At 35.9% G+C, this 17,320-nt stretch overlaps 2 protein-coding genes across 6 annotated transcripts; both read right to left on the bottom strand.

The window, feature by feature from the left end:
• Positions 1-2,514: 2,514 nt before the first annotated feature.
• Positions 2,515-6,338, bottom strand: LOC141843498 (uncharacterized). The gene is made up of 5 exons (XM_074731555.1): positions 6,144-6,338; positions 3,790-4,046; positions 3,468-3,558; positions 3,060-3,126; positions 2,515-2,958 (listed from the first exon to the last, which is right to left on the bottom strand). Exons 1-5 carry the CDS (start codon positions 6,197-6,199, stop codon positions 2,905-2,907), a joined length of 525 nt encoding a protein of 174 aa, XP_074587656.1. The 5' UTR covers positions 6,200-6,338; the 3' UTR covers positions 2,515-2,904.
• Positions 6,339-10,729: 4,391 nt separating this feature from the next.
• On the bottom strand, positions 10,730-16,244 carry LOC141833706 (serine/threonine protein phosphatase 2A 57 kDa regulatory subunit B' alpha isoform-like). Of its 5 annotated transcripts, XR_012602239.1 has the most exons (4): positions 14,880-16,244; positions 11,733-12,117; positions 11,336-11,529; positions 10,730-10,910 (listed from the first exon to the last, which is right to left on the bottom strand). XR_012602239.1 is itself a non-coding variant. In XM_074721210.1 (3 exons), the coding sequence occupies exons 1-2, from the start codon at positions 16,014-16,016 to the stop codon at positions 11,809-11,811; spliced, it is 1,446 nt and encodes a 481-aa protein (XP_074577311.1). In that variant the 5' UTR covers positions 16,017-16,244; the 3' UTR covers positions 11,129-11,666; positions 11,763-11,808. The 5 variants fall into 5 exon arrangements, 1 of the variants encoding a protein (XP_074577311.1); XR_012602238.1 differs by lacking the exon at positions 10,730-10,910 and having other exon boundaries at positions 11,129-11,572; XR_012602240.1 differs by lacking the exon at positions 10,730-10,910 and having other exon boundaries at positions 11,129-11,532.
• Between the last annotated feature and the right edge of the window lie 1,076 nt (positions 16,245-17,320).

Below are 17,320 nucleotides of genomic sequence, written 5' to 3'. Positions count from 1 at the left end.
GGCGGGAACTTTGGTTTCGGGCGCCCTTATCTGGATTCAGGCGACCGGAGTCCAGGCGCCCGGATTGGTTCCAGGTGATCGGACATCAGTGGAACGGGGCCAGCGAAGTAATGAAGTGGCAAAGTCCTAGTGGTCGGGACACCTCAGCTTCTAGGTGTCCGGGGTGGTTCCAAGCACCCGAATTCGGATAAGCGTTGCAGAAGTCAAAGTTCATCCGAAACCTCCACGTCAGCATGTAGGCACCCGGAAAGGGATACAGGCGTCTGGAAGCGTCCGAAACCTCCACTTAAGTGTCGAGTCAGTAGCGCCGATGATGAATTGATGGACAGCATAAAGGCGCTTGGAAAGGTTTTCAGACACCCGGAAAGCCCAATAAAAGAGCATCGAGGGAGACCCCTTAGAGCATCAATTCAGAGACAACCGATGACTGTCTGCATGCGAAACAACAACCCGAAACGTCGTCGTAAAGTCGAAGTGTTGCACGAGAAGTTTGTATCTCCTTTACTTTGGTAAACTTAAACGATTTTGTACTTAATTTCTAAGGGCGGTAACATTAGTACCATTCTGATATTTTTATAATCGTTAACTTTCTTTCGTAAGAGGGAAGTTATTTAGTTGATCGCACAACATAAACGATTAACTGATCGTAGGTCTTGGAGTAGCAGCCTATGGCTGTGAACCAAGTAAAACACCTGTGTCATTTTTAGTGTGTTTATATTTTCTGTTGTATTTACAACTTTGATCGTAAGAATTTACGGATGAATCTATGAATTTTGAAAACGCTACCGATAGCGTTATTTATCCTCCTCTAACGCTTTCAACGATCCTACACATTCAATTCAAGATCACATCCAAATTGCCCACAGTGAAATCCAATTGTGCAAATTAATTCGGGTGTTAATTAAAATTTCCTCCACTTGACATTTCCTTAATTAAAGTTGGAGCCTTAACTCATGTCTAAATCATCCTTAATGACCTAACAATGATTTTAATTTAAATGGAATATTGCGGAGTAGCCCTTTGCAATCCTAGATCATTTATTGTTAGGTTCAATATCATTAGTTCAACATGTATAATTATCTTATCCAATCTTACAAAAGGTGTAGTTATTGGGATCCTTTTGGATTCTAAATTATAGCTTTCTTTTGAATAACTTCTGTGATAAACCCAATAAATGGATAGAGAAATAAATCACAAAAATATGTGCAACTTTCACATATTATATATATATATATATATATATATATATATATATATAACCAAGCAATATAAATCTAGTATACAAATTTGATTTATTTATTAACCAAGCAATATATCAAATACTTCTAATAATTATTAGCAATTATTTTTAGATTCAGAAAGAATTCTGACTCGAGTTAATTATATAACAATTAAACGAAAATCGCATTCTTAACTTTATTTTGTGATATTGATAGTCTTAAACAATATATAGGTTTAATTTATTTACCCTCGTTACGTTGTAGTTGATGGATCAATTCAATCGACCTATCCAGTGTCGTTTTCAAACATGACACTGCAAAAAGCAACAGAAATAACATCCGAAATTCCATGTCGATCGGATCCAATTATATATATGATTGAGATTTTGTTGGAACAGGAACAAGCGTACGTAGGATACTAGTGAGAGCTGTGGCTGCTGCGACCAGGAAAAGGTATCACTGTACGTGCATGAAGGAGTGCGACGGTGGATGAAGCCGTCGCTGTCGGGCAATGTAGATTCGATGGCGACTGTCGGCAGCCGCGCCGCCGTACACGTGTGCATGTCCAAAGATTCATCAATCCAACAGCCAATCCCACTTGGCATGCAATCTTTATCCGTACACATAATAACCTAGGGGCTCCAGCTGACAGCCACACTGGTGGCATGCAACGTGGGGCTTGTAGTCCGTGGCCCGGCACTACGTACGGCACGGTGAGTTGCGGACTGTATTGGGCATGGCAGACGCATACGAGGGTTGGATTTAGCAGCTGAATAAAATCATTTCCTTATTCCAAATCTCAAATCTGTATCAATCTAAACAAAAAAAAGTTAAATTGCTTCTCTTTTAATTACTAATCAAAATCTCATACACCTTTGTGTTACCAGCCAACAAACTTAGAATTCATAACATCAAACTGAAATCCAAGTATGAACCATGTTCTGCTATAATTTATTAATGATTTTTAGGGCTATTGAAATTCTTTTGAAAAATATATTATCACTGTTGGCTGGATAGAACTTGATTCTATGATTTAAAATGTCGAATTCTTTAGTTATCTTTGTGTTTTGTCATTAAATAGAGTTGAATCAATTAACATACTGCTGAAACAACCCAACACCTGCAATACTGTATGATTCCTCCTCAGAAACTCAATCCATGTAGAATTTGTTCAGTATTTTAGATCAGCATCAATTGAATTACTAACTTCATTTTTATTTCCTATTTTTGTGCACTCGATACGGCATTAACATTTCCCAAAGGTCATACAAAGTAGAGAACAAATCATCAACATTTTCATATTTAAGTCATGATTCAAACTGTCTTCAACTACGTTCGTTTGTTTAATGCTAGGGATTATAATACAGAAAAAAACAAAGAGGGGATCCTTACAAATTTATACTCTCGAATGAGCTTCAAACAGTACCACATATTTTAACCACCAAGGCTTGGGTTTTACCTGATTTGTGATATCTTAATGACCGAGAGAATCTGCAACCACACTTGAAACTAATCAACTGAGCAATACTCGAAAACATATGCTCTCACGACATCACTGTTAAAAGATTTCTGATAGTGAATACCCTTCTTCTCTGGGTAATCAATAACTTTCACTGATAAGATCAGATCAACACTAGTCAACCATCACATTTTGCATAGCTTCAACAGCAAGCCTTGTGGTTTATTAATCATACAAACCCTCCTGGTCCCACTCGTCTGCAAGAAAATGTATCATTTCCTGTCATCAAAAGAGAGAAAAAGGTGAGTTTGAAGAATCTAACATTGCAACTAATTTCGCCATGCACGCTACTTATATTATATTAAAGATCTAGCTTTTACCGAGAGAGGGATGGGCCGCGGAAATGGCTTATTGCTCCCAAGTAAATTATCATATGTTGCATTCCAACTGCATTCACGCAAGATAGAGGTACTTTAGCTCTTTTTCATAATTCACGCTTGATCTTAATCAAGAAGTAGATTAAAATTGGATCTTAAACATTGTGTAGTAGACTGTAGACATATTGTCCCAAAAGAGTGGGGGATCTGCCAAACTGACACTGGCTCTACATGGCATAATCTTAGAATGGATGCAGGCTATTGATTCATATACTTTTTTTAACTTACTGATGGCATATAAGAAAAGAAATTTCTGGCTCTCTTGAGTGATCAAAAAGTTTTATTCCTGCATTAGTTTAAGATAGTATCCTTGCTCTTACACTGCAAGGAGGAATTTCATCAAGGATATACCTTAACCTTGGATCTTGAGCTCGCTGTCGTTGGACGGCAGGCCTTTTGTCTCCAATCCATTGTTGTCTTGTTTGATTCCATAAAACAAGACCTGCAAGGTACTCATAGAGTTCAGCATATTGGAAAAATCAATAGTAAAATTGATGTGATTCTCTACAAGATCTAATGAGTGAAAGATGCCATATTAAATAATCAAACAGAAGTTTAGATTTTCCATTGAAGAGCTTCCAGTATGTTTCAGCGACTTCAGTAATTATAAACCAAGTGCTACTTTGTTTCCTCAAAACTTGAGGATCGTTGGATGAGTTTTTTTCTCACTTACCATGATTTACAAATTCCAGAGAGTTGCTTGTGCTTCCTATTCCATGGTGATCAAGGGAGGCTGGTGCCAAGGTGCTAATTGAAGACATGCTCCTTTGTGATTGAACTCCACTGTTTTCCAAATCAAGCGTGCTTGTGCTCCAGAATTCTTCAGTCACATTAGGTTTCTTCACTGTTCGGCCTTGGATTTTCAAGCCCCTTGAAGGCTCATCAACAGCGATAGTTGGAGTAGACTTGGTACAACATTCAAGACAACCTCTGCACTGCAGCAAAACAGATATAACTTGTTGGAAGTTAGTACAATATAGTAGAATAAGTATAGTGAAGAAGACAGAAAGTAAAATTGATAAATGATAATGAGATTCTTCAGTCTAGAGATTAGAGAGGGATCAAACAATATGATTACATCCAAAAGCCAGGTAAAGAATATACCACATAAATTTTTCTGACCAGTATCTGAGTGTATTTGAAGGGGCGTGCATTGCTGCTAGAATCGCAAGACAACAACCAGCTAAGTGCTGTAAACTGGATTAAATCACTGCTAGAATAATGGTCCCACATATCAAAATTTTAGAATCATCTAACATCTCGCCTTGTTGTACTCGACCATATAAAACAGCATAGAGCAACAACATTTGAAGTCTGCTATGTGGATCATCAAACTTCATGTACAATTATATCATTTAGTAATACCAAATCTTTTATACTACATTTAGTAATGTTAATAGAGTTTCCTTTGGTCTCTCTACTCATCAGACAGTGACACCTTCAACAATAGTTGATTCACCTTTCTAGTATATACTGGTGATTGTATTTGGATATATCAGTACTATCTTAAAATATTTTCTTTCATCTTACCATTTTCTAAAGAATTAAAGTAAATAAGTACCGAAAATGAATAAACGAAATGTAGTTTTAGAAATAACTAAGTAGATAATCAAGGTAGATAGGTATGATATTCCTCCAAGTAAGAGATTTGGATATTTTAAATTTAATAATTATAACTTAAAATTGGTGAGGTTGTCATTAACAGGATAAGAATGGGTGGTTGAAATGGAGAGAACCTTTTGGAGTCTTGTTTCATTGCATGCCACTTAAGCTAAAAGAAAAATATTATACAAATTATGAAGAAACACGTGCACAATGCAACAAAATAGAGATAAAGAGAGCAAGATAAATTTCTAGAGCTACTAGAAAAAAAAAAACTTCCATATAGAACAATTAGATTCAACCAAATAGATGATAAATGAGAAAAAAAAATTAGGATGGTGGCAACATGTTCAAAGATTAGTAGTAGAATTCATAGTTAGATAAGTTAAATAGATTAGAATTGAAGATGTGAAGGAGGAAAATATTAGTCAGCATTTAAGATTTATGTATTGACATAGCCTTGCAAGAGTTCAAAGGATCACTATAAAAAGTAGTTAGTGCTTATATAATAATAAACATTTAGATGAATTTCACAAATTTGAATAATCATTTTTATGAAGTGGTCCATCAATATATCAATCTCATGAAATCAGACATTCATATGAGTTTGAAACATAACTTTATGGGTTACAAAATGCGTCACCTTGAGTAAAAAGAAAGAAATCTCAATGAAGATGTCTCAACTACAAATTAATTACATCACATGAAATCCAATGACACTCAACTTACAAAGATAACAAAATAGATGGGACTATTTTCAGTAAACTTATAGTAATGAGTCTGCTATTTTCTTTTCTTCAGAATGAGAAATTGTAGTTCTATTTTGCATATTTTTTCAATTTCCTATTTTTCAAAACATAAAAATTTAGGAAATTATACAATCTAAATAGTTGGAGTTTGGAAATCACATCAATGATGCTAGTTTACTTTTATATATATCATTAATTCTTCAAATTTAACTTATCCTTCAAAAAAGGATTCGAGGACAATTAGTACATTATCATGAGAAAAAGACTTGCATTTCACTTCTCAATGCAAGAATTGAAATTCAAACTCGTGAAATTTTATTTTATCTATACTGTTCGTAACAAGATTCCCTTTTCCCTTTCAAAGATTGTTGACTTTTATAGCTACTTAGCATCACGAGATAAAGAAAAAAAATGGGCAAAGAAGTGACAATCTAAAGCAGCATTCACACTCGTGATAGTTATCCTCCAGGTACAAAAATCACTTCTTGCGGTTGAAATAAAAAGTGAAAGACAAAGAACAATAAAACGATAGTTGCATGTATCCATCCACTCCCGCTTATTTAAAAACGAATCAATCAAACTCATGCTTAATCTGCTCCGTCAGACCTCGATTTAACTGAAAGGTAGGAACAGATTCTAAGAAATGGGAACCGTAAGCTACAAACATAACACGTACCCCATGGAGGCGAGGATGAGGGCGGCCCAACCAGACACGGATCGGCAAAGTAGCATTTAACTTCCCGGCTTCCTCCCTTAAAACCACCGACCACCGTATGATAGTTGCCGGAAAAACCACATACTCATCGATTCTGGCGATCGATCGGCGAAACCCTTCTCTTCAGATTCCACGCAAACCCTTATCCGCCTTCCCCTCTCTCTCTCTCACACACACACACCATTTGATGCTGATTCAGTGGTGGGGCCAAAAGCGAACGTTGCGTTTCGCTCCATTAATATTTTAATAATACGACCAAACTTTGAAATTAGATATAATTTTAGTAAAAAAAAAAAGAGATAAATCTCAGTTAGCCCCACTATCTCTCAGGGTGATCAATATTGTATTACAAGAGTACAAACATAGTCTCACATCTAAAACACATGAATTTAAAAGGATGAAAGATATCTCCATTAATATGAAGCCTTTTGGGGAGAGCCCAAGAACAAAGACATGAGTTCTTAGGTCCAAAGTGGACAATATCATACTATTGTGGAGATATTTTGATTCTATCGGTTCTTACAATTGGTACTAGAGCGAGACCGCTCTTCACTGGACTAACCGCCAGAAGAGACATGATCCAGATCTAACCATATGGATTAAATGTGTCTGAATCAAGAGGATCAGACACCAGGTGAGAAATCCTAATAGGTCGGGTGGACCGAGGGGCAAAAAGTCCTAGTTGCAGCTAAGTGGGAAGTGCTAGTAGGTCGGATGGACCGGATTAACCGCCGGAAGAGCCATGATCCAGATCTAACCATGTGGATTGAACCTTAAAAATAAAGAAAGTGAGTGTTCCCGTATCTGAATCAAGAGGATCAGACACCAGGTGAGAAGTCCTAGTAGGTCGAGTGGATCGAGGGGCAAAAAGTCAGTCCTAGTAGGTCGGGTGGACCGAGGGGTAAAAAGTCTTGGTAGGTCGAGGATTCAGACATGAAACGGAGGTTTTCCGTTTGAGGGAGAATCCATAAACAAAGCCATGAGAGCTTAGGCCTAAAGTAGACAATATCATACTATTGTGGAGATATTTTGATTCTATCGGTTCTTACAATCGACTCGGCTCCATATAAATTTTCTACCGACCACCAGAATAAATCGGGAAGTACATGCAGTGGCCAGCCCAGACGTCCAGCATCCTTTGATAGTCAATGGGGTCGGACCGATCATCCCCAGATTTATCATATAATTTTAGCTAAATATCAAAAGCACGGCGTTTATTAATTTTAATCATAATAATTATTTTTAAAAATTAATTAACCTTAGACTAACTTAGAATAATTTTAAGAATTATGTAATAATTTTAAATACGTTAAAGCAGCTTTAAATAAGGGTATTTCAAGTTTTTTAATCCAATGCATGTTTTATAATTAATGGTTAATGGATATTAATTTAGTAATGAACTTAATGAGTTAATATTTGTGACAATGAACTAAGAATGTATATCTCCTATCCTCTTTATATTTTTGATTTTTCATTATTATTGTATCATTGTGCAAAATTTTTAGGATAAAAATAAAAACTCAAAAAAACTTTTTTTATAGGAATTTTCAAAAGCCTCCTTTTTCATTTATTAAAAAACGCCCATGTCCCATCTCAACATATTATTATTAATAATACTATATTATAACAGTTAAAAGTTAGTATTTATTATTATTATAATATAAATATTTTATTTCAGCAATACTATATTATAATCAGGGGCAGAGCCAAAGGGGGACAGGTAGAAGCCACCGCCCCCAGCTTTTTAATTTTTTGAAATAAATTACTAATATTTTAATATATTTATTTTAAAATTAATAATTAATTATTAAATATTTAAAATGTGGCCCCAACTTTTCGTGGAAACTTACCTCTCATTATAATAGTTATAATTCATAATTGTTACAATATAAATAATTTATTTTTTTATCAATACTGATTAATATTTATTATAATAATTATAAAATCATAATTATTATAACTATTTAATTGTAGTGAATCATAACTGTTATAATTATATAAAAATTATAGAATGATAATTATTATAACTATAAAATAATTATGAGATTATAACTGATATAATATCATAAAAATAAAAATATTTTTTAAAACAATAATAGATTGAAATGGTAGAGCGTTTACTTTCATAATAAATGAAAAAAAAAGGACATTATTCGACTTTTGCTTAAATTTTTACATATTTTATTATCATTTATGATATTTTTAAAAAAAAATAAAGATAGGAGATGTCCTTTTAATTTTTCCTAATAAATTTGCATGCCTTCCCTTCATTTTCAAAAAGTATTTTATACGGATCTATTTAATTTGTATTATTTTTAGTTGATGGCTAAAATGGGCTTGACGTCATGGCATTTTGTAAAGAAAGATAAAGTACAGGGGGTTTTTACAATAATTCGGATGAATTATTATTATTGTTTATTTTAAAAGAAAAATATCATTCTTGTGTGGTTGGTTTAACTGAACCATTGACAAAAGTCAAACCAGTTGCATAGTTGAAATAATTTATGAAAACATGGACAGCTATTTTCGTAAATTTGTTAATTGTTTCTTAATTGCAACTTTATATCCTAATTCACTTGCAACCAGTTATACTCTTCTCCTTGTAACTTGAATTAGTTTGTTCATATAGTTTAAGTTTACAAAATAATTCATCTAACTTAATAATTGATAAGTCTCTAAAAACCTTATAGGCATCAATCATTGATGACCATAATATATTTCTTGAGAAGGATTTGAGTGCATACCTAATGAGGTCTCGGTTCTCTACACTTTCTCCAACCGAATGGAGACCATTGAGGAGTTCCTTGAACCTCCCATGTAGTTGACTTACCATTTCTCCTTCCTTCATGATAAAATTTTGCATTTGATTTATGAGAGTCCCTCTTTGCGATTCTTGAGTCATGGACCAATCTTGTTTAGTTGCTCTGAACTCAATATGCATTGAAGAGTTACAATTGTTTTAGGATTAGCTTGTGTCCACTTTTGTTCAGCAGACTATTTTGAGGATTTTAGAATTTTTTCATCCTTCGAAGTTGGCGCAACAAAACCCTCAGCCACAGATAATCACATGTCAATCTCAGTAATGAGGTAGTGCTCCATACAACTCTTCCAACAGACGAAGTTGTTTCTTTTGAAGTAAGGTGGTCGAGTAGTGTTGTGGCCCTCTTTTAAAAACATTTTTGCAACTCGAAACTTTTGCTCCTTTAGATGTGAGTCCTCCGATGCGACCAATCTCTGATACTACTTGTTAGGACTTTACGAGCTAGAATATGAGGTTGAATAACTCAATTCGCTTTGTCGTTGAGATTTAGCAACGAAAACTTGAAGTGAAACCACACCACCACACACGCACACGCTAACACGTCGATTTTATTTGGTATCCTCCTCCTTGAGACGACTAATCCAAGTATTCACTCCGAGCTATCTACTTCCATTAAACTTTCTCCTTCTCGGACCAAATCCAAAAACGGAGAAACCTTCTTACTAATCTTACAAATTTCAACAAATGAACAATAAAAGAGAAGAAATGAAGAGATTACAAGTTTGCCTTAGTTCTCTTTCTCTTGGTTGCTTGAAGATGTTGCAGATGAAAGCTTGAAATTGATATTGAGCATGAGAATCACAATGAAACAATGTCATCCTCATGTGGAAAAAGCCCCCTTTAAACAATTCAGAATCGAACCGTTTCTTCACCTTTTTGTCACCACCAATAGATTGACATAACTCACCAATCGATTGTTGATCATTGACTATCTGTTGAAGGATCACTGACTCCATATCAACGATTGAGATTACCCTAATTTTGAATTCCAATCGATTGATGGGAATTACCAATCGATTAATAATGCACAATCGATCGGCCAATCGATTTGATAGACTTTTGTTTATTTGAGAAAAGTCTATCAATCAATTGCATTAGTCGATTGACAATGTCAATCAATTTGCTAATCGGTTTGACAAGTCTTTGTTCACTTGACATTCTCTTCCAATCGATTGACAACCCTCAATCAAACAAACCAATCGATTTGATCACCTTTTATTTGCTCGGAATTGCTTTTCAATTGATTGACACAACTTACCAATCGATTGATACAACAATTGAGTAAACCTCGAATTCTGAGTTTAACCCAATCGATTGGTGTTACAAAAATCCAAAATTTTGATTTAGCATCTAAGATTTTTGGCTCACCAATTGATTGGTGAACCCTAAATAGGATTTTTATCTCTAAACCCCCAAGTATAAGTTTCTCTATCCTTGTTTTCCAATTATGTCATGCTATATCAACCTTCCATTCTTTGGATTTTATGCCTGGACTTCTTTTATCCAACACACTCGTAATTTAAATAAGATCTACCTTCTTAACCTAAACTTAAATAATGATCAATAATTGAAATTTCTCATCCGATACCTAATTGTACCAACATATAATAGTCTATCTTAAATCCATCTCTAGTATACTATTTTAGGAGCAATCAAGGAGTTATATTTTCCCTATTTTTTCGGTGATACCTCCGATTCATCAATCAGAAAAATCCGAAAACCCACATCTTGATAACAACCCAACATCATTAATAATTTGAACACCACAGACGTATAATTTACCTTACAAGAGTGTATGGATTAACCACTCTGCCTCTTACCATTACGCTGTGCCCATGGGCCTAAGTGATATCCATTCAATCCATCCAGCTCTTGTGCATCTAATTCACTTAATCTGACTGGCTGACCTGCCCAATTATACTTTCATAATATATGTATTTAACGAGTCAATATAATAAAACATTTAGTCTTCAATTGAGAAGTAAAAAATAATTACTTTTAAAAATAAAGTAAAGAATAGTCCATCATCTACTGCAAATAAAAGTATTTATTCTATAGAAGTTCGTAGTAAATAGAGTGGCTATCCAATCCAAAAGCACATTATGTTTTTTTTTCTAACTGAATCTTTGTCATAGAAACTAAAGATATACTTTTCCATATAATTTCCCCCAAGATCATGCTGTCTGATGCTTCTCTAAGAATGGAATTAAACACATAAAAACAAAAAGAAAAGCAGGAAATATTTGGAAATCCCCAATCCTAAAGAGTCATCACTGTTCCATGTTGATAAATGACATCTACGTCCTCAGAGTAATCGATACATACAACTTACATGGATAATTGGATACACATGCTGCATCATCATTTGGCATGTAAGGAGGTGAAGAAATAGCCTCTGCCAGATTTAGCATCCTTGTTTACTGAGCTTATTTCGACACAGGTCCTCTATTTGCTGAGATGGCACAGTTTCTTGGATCTATTGATCATTAGAAGAGAAAATGCAGAGGCCAATATGCTTCTCACATGCTGCTGTCAAGTAAAAAGTTCCAGGATTTTAATCTGCTTCATCCTACCATCAAATGCCAAATTGGATCAAGAACAAGTAATTAAGGACCTAATTACTGAGGACTAACATATATTCCCTTACATCAATCCAAACATTCCTGTGATAAAAATTTAAAATGGGTTTTAAAACATTTCCTATATCAATCTAAAAGAACAAATCAAACCTTAGAATCATGGGTGAGGCATTGTTGTACCAATTTGTGGAAGATATTAGAAGAGACCAGATTTTTGGCTAATTGGCTACAACCGTTTCTTCTCCTGTAGAGCAGCTTCTATATTTCTCCATGCCGACTCCCTTTGTGCTTCCAAATATTTAGTTTTTTCTTCTTTTTCTAGGTATTGTTGTTGGCACGCTTCAAATAGATCACTATCCATGTCAAGGAACATCTTGCGAATGTTTGCTGTTAGTCCATGAACAGCTTGGTTCCAATGGCCTTGCATGTTCTTCTCTAGTGCCTCAAATATGATTGGCAGTATCACACTGCGGTTTTGGGCGACTAAGCTCACTATATGATCGTTGTTCCAGAGAAATAAAGATCGTTCAGCCACCTACAATACATTACCATCAATAGAAGTAAAAGAAATGCAACTGGAAAAAACAGACAAACAAAGATTCATCAATTATTCTTTGCACAATTTTCTTCTTTCAGGATAGTGGCGAGTTTTAGTGTTGAAAATTTTGTACCACTGTGGAAGATGCAATCAAGAGGCAAGACTAGAACAGAAGAGGAAATCAAGACTAAACAAGGTGGTCATTATTGTAATCTCAATAGCTAAATGTTAAGGACATTGGAGGAGTATCATATCTTATCAGGAAATTCCCTCTTGCATAAAAGCAAGTCTGAGGTCCTTTTTTAAAATGGCACAAAATCAAATTATGTCACAGAATCATCGATTACAAGCCATTAGGGGTATAAAGGAGTCAAATCGCTCGCGAGCTATTCGGGTTTAGGTTTGAAAAAAAATTCGTTCGATTAAGTTAACGAGCCGAGCTCGAGCTTGATTTCAAGCTAAAAATATATTAACTCGAGTTTAACAGTATTTGGTTCGTGAGCTAACGAACATGTTCGTTTAGAGGCTCGAACCGAGTTCGAACTAAGCTCGTTTAACTTTTAAACGAGTCATTCTTTAACTTTTAAACAAGTCATTTTCGAACTAAGCTCGTTTAACTTTTAAACGAGCCATTTTCGAGACGAGATCGAGCCGTTTGGGAACTATTTAATTTCATTACGAGCCGAACTCAAGCTTAAGAATTAAAGCTCGAATCGAACTTGAGCCAAACTCGAGCTTAGGGAAAACGAACCGAGCTCGAGCTCGAGTCTCTTAATGTTCAGTTTGGCTCGATTCGATTACGCCCCTACAAGCCATGATGGTTGCATTCAAAATACCTAGGGTTGACATGAAATAAATTTCTCAACATTATGACAGGTAAAGATATAATAAACATAAACTCTGCTGAATTTTCATTTCTGCATCCTTCCAAAACATCGATTATGCATTGTTGAGATATAACAATGAGTTTTTTAGTTAAAAGCAAGAGCAACAAAGATTTTTTTTTTTAAAAAAAAGACTGTTGTTATTCAGAATAGAAATAATTTGATTATCGAAAACCATAGTATAGTTTGAGATCCATTTTCTACAATTGACAAAAAGCATGATTCTCATAATAATACTATATTACAGCCATAAGTCAACTAAGCTAAAGAAGGTAATAACTACAGGATCATGCTTATCCTCAAGCAATAAAAGTACAAGGTTTAAGAAATTCATGTAATATTATGCGAAAATTGCTTAATATGTGGATATAAAATGCAAGTCCTATATTTATGGGCCCAGGTAGATAGTAATGCGTATAAGCAAAACTTTAACCAAGGGGATACCCCATAACCACCAAAGGGAAAGTATGTAGTGCAATAACTTGAATTGCATTTCAGACCACTGGGTCTGGCAAATAACTATTGTAAAATTGATATCATTTTTACCAATAAAACAGCTGTCCAACCATAAACATGTGCTTAAAAAGAAAGCCAACATGTTAGTGGGACAGAAAGCTCAAAAGTATCATACTAGAGAACAACTTGTCAAAGCATTCAATCAATCTAGTTTCTGTTTGGCTCTGTAGCAAAAGCACCTTAGAACAATTTGTCAAAGCATTTAGTCAATGCAGCACCTGTTTACCTCTGTAGCAAAAGGACCCTATTTTGTGTAAGAGATCTATAACCAATTATTTGACACTGTCAAAGCTAAAGCAGGCCTAAATCATGAGCAAAAAATAACTTTTTCCAGTAATATAACTCAACCAAGCAAGAAATATTTTGCAAAGCACGTGAATCTGACAGTGGCTATCAAAGATATACAGGAGTAGCAATCACAAATAATATTGCAAGTGAAATATATTGTCAAACGACCTCCTTGCGAACCATTACAGGTAGGGTGATTCAATCACTTCAAGCCAAAGCAAATATAAAATCATTTTCAATTGAACTGAACTTCATTTCAGAGCAAACATGATTGGGTTTGTCTGGTTGGAACCATTAATTATAAGTAGTATTACAATGGGATCTTTCATTATTACTGTTGAAACTACACACAAAAATGTCGAATCAATTTAATATTAGTAAATGCCCTTTTCCCCCCTTTTTTTGTTTCCATACAAATATTGATACTAATTTTTTAAAATATTTTTTGTTTTTTGTTAAGAAATTGAACCAAGGTAGAAATTCAGTTTGGTTCTTTCAGTTCCAGTCTTAACCAAAAATATATTTCCCTAACTAGACAAATGGTAAAAGAACATGATATCCTTATTTTCTAGTTGGAGAAAAGAGAATTTTCATCCACAAGACATGGGAAGAATAGCCTCTTCATTTGTTAATAAACAGAAAAGCAGGTTTCAATTAACCATACAGGTCACAAGTCAAATCAATTTCGTCATAAATTCGCAATTCATGTACAAGTCGAGAGATAATAACAATGATTCCAATATAGCAAACAATTGAATAACCAGGAAAGGAAGCTATGAGAGGATGAACTTCCTCTTTTCTAAACCAAAGAAGGGAAAGCTAACGAGCAAAATCAAATCTACAATAAAGTTTTGACGAACTGATATAAAAGAAATGTTAAAAGTTAAAAGAGCGACATTCAAGTAAAAAGCAACACTACAATTAGAGCAATCGGTATAGGTTCAGCTGTAAATGTCAATCTTTTATACATGGTCGTTCACATTCACACAACCGAGACAACAAAAGATGACAAAGAACAATTAGCAATTTCGAGCAGAAAGCATGAGAAAGAGAGATGACAAAGAACCAAACCTGAAAGTGTGAACTGCTGAGGCAGCGAGCAATCTGCTTGAACAAGGGAACCATGCACCGTTGGAACTCTGCTGGTTGTGTTGCCTCGAGCACCTCCTCCAGCTCCCCAAGGAACAGCACTTCCTTCTGACAATTAGTAACGGGCCAGTATTTCAACAGCCCTCTAATGACTGTATCGGCTAGCTTATAATCCTTCTCAACAAATTGCACGATGCAGTAGGAAAGCTGCTGATGATACATCCCGACAGGTTTCGGCTTGTGCAATGGGATGAGCGCACGGACGAGGAACAATTTGTGCTCTTCCTTCATCGGCAAAGCGAATCCATTGATTATACTGCCAAGGATCTCCAACAGCTCGCCGATGCCGCTATGCCTCTCCGTCTCGAAGATAAATCTGTAGAAGATGTTATTGATGGCCTTGCGAATGAAAGGGCGGTGGACCATGAACTTGCCGTAGATGCGATGGAGGATAGTCTTGAGGTACTCGCGTTCGCGAGGATCTTCGGAGTTTAAGAGGTCGAGAAGGCGGAGCACGAAGGACTGATCGATGTAGCGCTTGGCGACCTTGGTGTCGGTGTCGGACGATACGACGTAGCGGAGAAGGAGCTCGTAGACGAGCTGGAGGTGAGGCCAAGCGGGGTCGAGGTAGGGGTCCTCCTCCTCCTGGTCGGCGGGCTCGACGCCGGTGTTTTCATGGGAAGCCGGAGGGAGACTGCGGAAGATATTGACGTCCACAGTACGGACGAGCTCTTCCTGTACCTGCTCGTTGAGCCGGCCGGAACCGGACTGTACGAAGTCGACAAGCTCCGACAGGGTCTGCCGCTTCACCTCCTTCTCGCGGGCCGACTTGAGCGTGTCGGAGAAGTCGAAGAGCACGGAGCAGATCCGGAGCTTGCGGAGAAAGAGCGCCTGGCGCTCGAGGACAGGCACATCGCGGAAGAGCGGTAGGGACTCGATTTGTGGGACGGCACCGGCGGCTGGGGAGGAGTGCAGTTGGCGGGGGGAGCCGGGAGCGGCGCCTGAGGGGCGGGAGTCAAGGTTGACGGTGACAGTGGCCTGGCCGGCGGGGGGTGAGGAGGCGGCGGACTCCGCCTTGGGGGCTTTGCGGTTGCCCCGCTTTATGATCCTGTTGAACATTGAAGAAACCCTAAGCTTAACCCTAGATTGACCTCCCCCAAACCGAGTGGGAATCACCAGAAAACCCTAGGCGGAGCGGTTTAGCGCCTCACGAGGAGCAGCAACAGAAGGCGATGATTCCCGCCATGAACGTGGGAGGAGAAGAAATTTTATTCAATGGGATCGAGGGATGCAAAGAATAGAGAACGAAGAAGCAGACTGGAGAGAGAGAAAGAGAGCAAAAACGACATTTTTAAAAAAATATTGATATTGTTTGATTTAATTTTATTTTGGGAAGAGATAAAAAGGAGGTGGAGGATGAAGATGGTGGCCCGAGTGGTGGTGGGGGTTACGGAGAAGAAAGATTTTTCCTTTTTTTTTAAAAAAAAATAATTAATTAATTTTTTATTAATTAGTTATTTAATAAATTTGATAATTGATAATTAAATTAGCTGCGATTTATTTTGGGCAAAGGCTAAAAAGGGTTCATTATGGTTACATGGGCATTCCATATTTAAAAATATTTTTAAAATCTTATTTTATACTATTGTAGTAGTTATCTATGATATAATTTTAGCTAAAATTATTTAGATAATATTAAAATAATTATAATTACACTAGACTGATTTTAATTAGTTAAAATGATTATAAATTAGTTTATAAATAATATTTTGGTATAATAGTGGTTTTATGTTTGTTTATTTTATGTGAGTTGAAATCATCTTTTATATTATCAAATTTTAATTAACACTGTTATGATAGCGTTAGGATAACAGTATTTTTAAAATAGAAAATACGATGGATGATCTTTTGAATTTTTTTTCCAATTTGAAATATCTTTTAATGATAAAAAAGGATTTTTTTTTTAATTTTTAATGAAAAGAATTTATTAAAATGGTGTGATTGGTAAATTTTGATGTTCTTAGATTTTAAAAAAAAAAATTGGCAAGGTGTCAATTCAAGATCGGATGGATTTGGATCATATAAAAATAAGATGTTATTATAAAGAGAAATGATATTTACAGGAGTAGTGAGAAGAACACTATAGACGGTTGCACCCAATAAAGGACTAATTGAGAGTTGCTACTTTTGCCGATTGCGATTGTCATGATTTCGTATCAGGAACTTTTTTGAAGTTTTTAATTTTTTATTGATGTAATTATATTAACTCTGTTCCGTTTGATAACTGCCTCTGGACACGTCACCGGACCTCCTCGCTGCGGGCGTTGAACAGTGGACGGAGCTACGGGGGATGGTGGCCTCAGGGTCGCTTGTGACTTCACCGGAGCCAATGAAGACCAGCAGAAGCTCCAAGAACAGCCTGC

Source organism: Curcuma longa, chromosome 1, assembly GCF_044706935.1.
Source record: "Curcuma longa cultivar G26 ecotype Majalengka, Jawa Barat chromosome 1, ITB_CL_G26_1.1, whole genome shotgun sequence".
Lineage (NCBI taxonomy): Eukaryota > Viridiplantae > Streptophyta > Magnoliopsida > Zingiberales > Zingiberaceae > Curcuma > Curcuma longa.
Note: the sequence above shows the minus strand (reverse complement) of the source record. Positions and strands in the feature narration are given on the sequence as shown.

What these genes read in the sequence shown, in the direction of transcription:
- LOC141843498 (XM_074731555.1), bottom strand. Translation starts at nt 6,199, where the DNA reads ATGCTACTTTGCCGATCCGTGTCTGGTTGGGCCGCCCTCATCCTCGCC. An exon ending in CTCATCCTCGCCTCCATGGG is followed by an intron (nt 4,047 to 6,143) that starts GTACGTGTTATG and finishes GCTGCAGTGCAG; the next exon opens with AGGTTGTCTTGAATGTTGTA. An exon ending in GCTCAAGATCCAAGGTTAAG is followed by an intron (nt 3,127 to 3,467) that starts GTATATCCTTGA and finishes GCGTGAATGCAG; the next exon opens with TTGGAATGCAACATATGATA.
- LOC141833706 (XM_074721210.1), bottom strand. Translation starts at nt 16,016, where the DNA reads ATGTTCAACAGGATCATAAAGCGGGGCAACCGCAAAGCCCCCAAGGCG. An exon ending in TCAGCAGTTCACACTTTCAG is followed by an intron (nt 12,118 to 14,879) that starts GTTTGGTTCTTT and finishes AATGTATTGTAG; the next exon opens with GTGGCTGAACGATCTTTATT.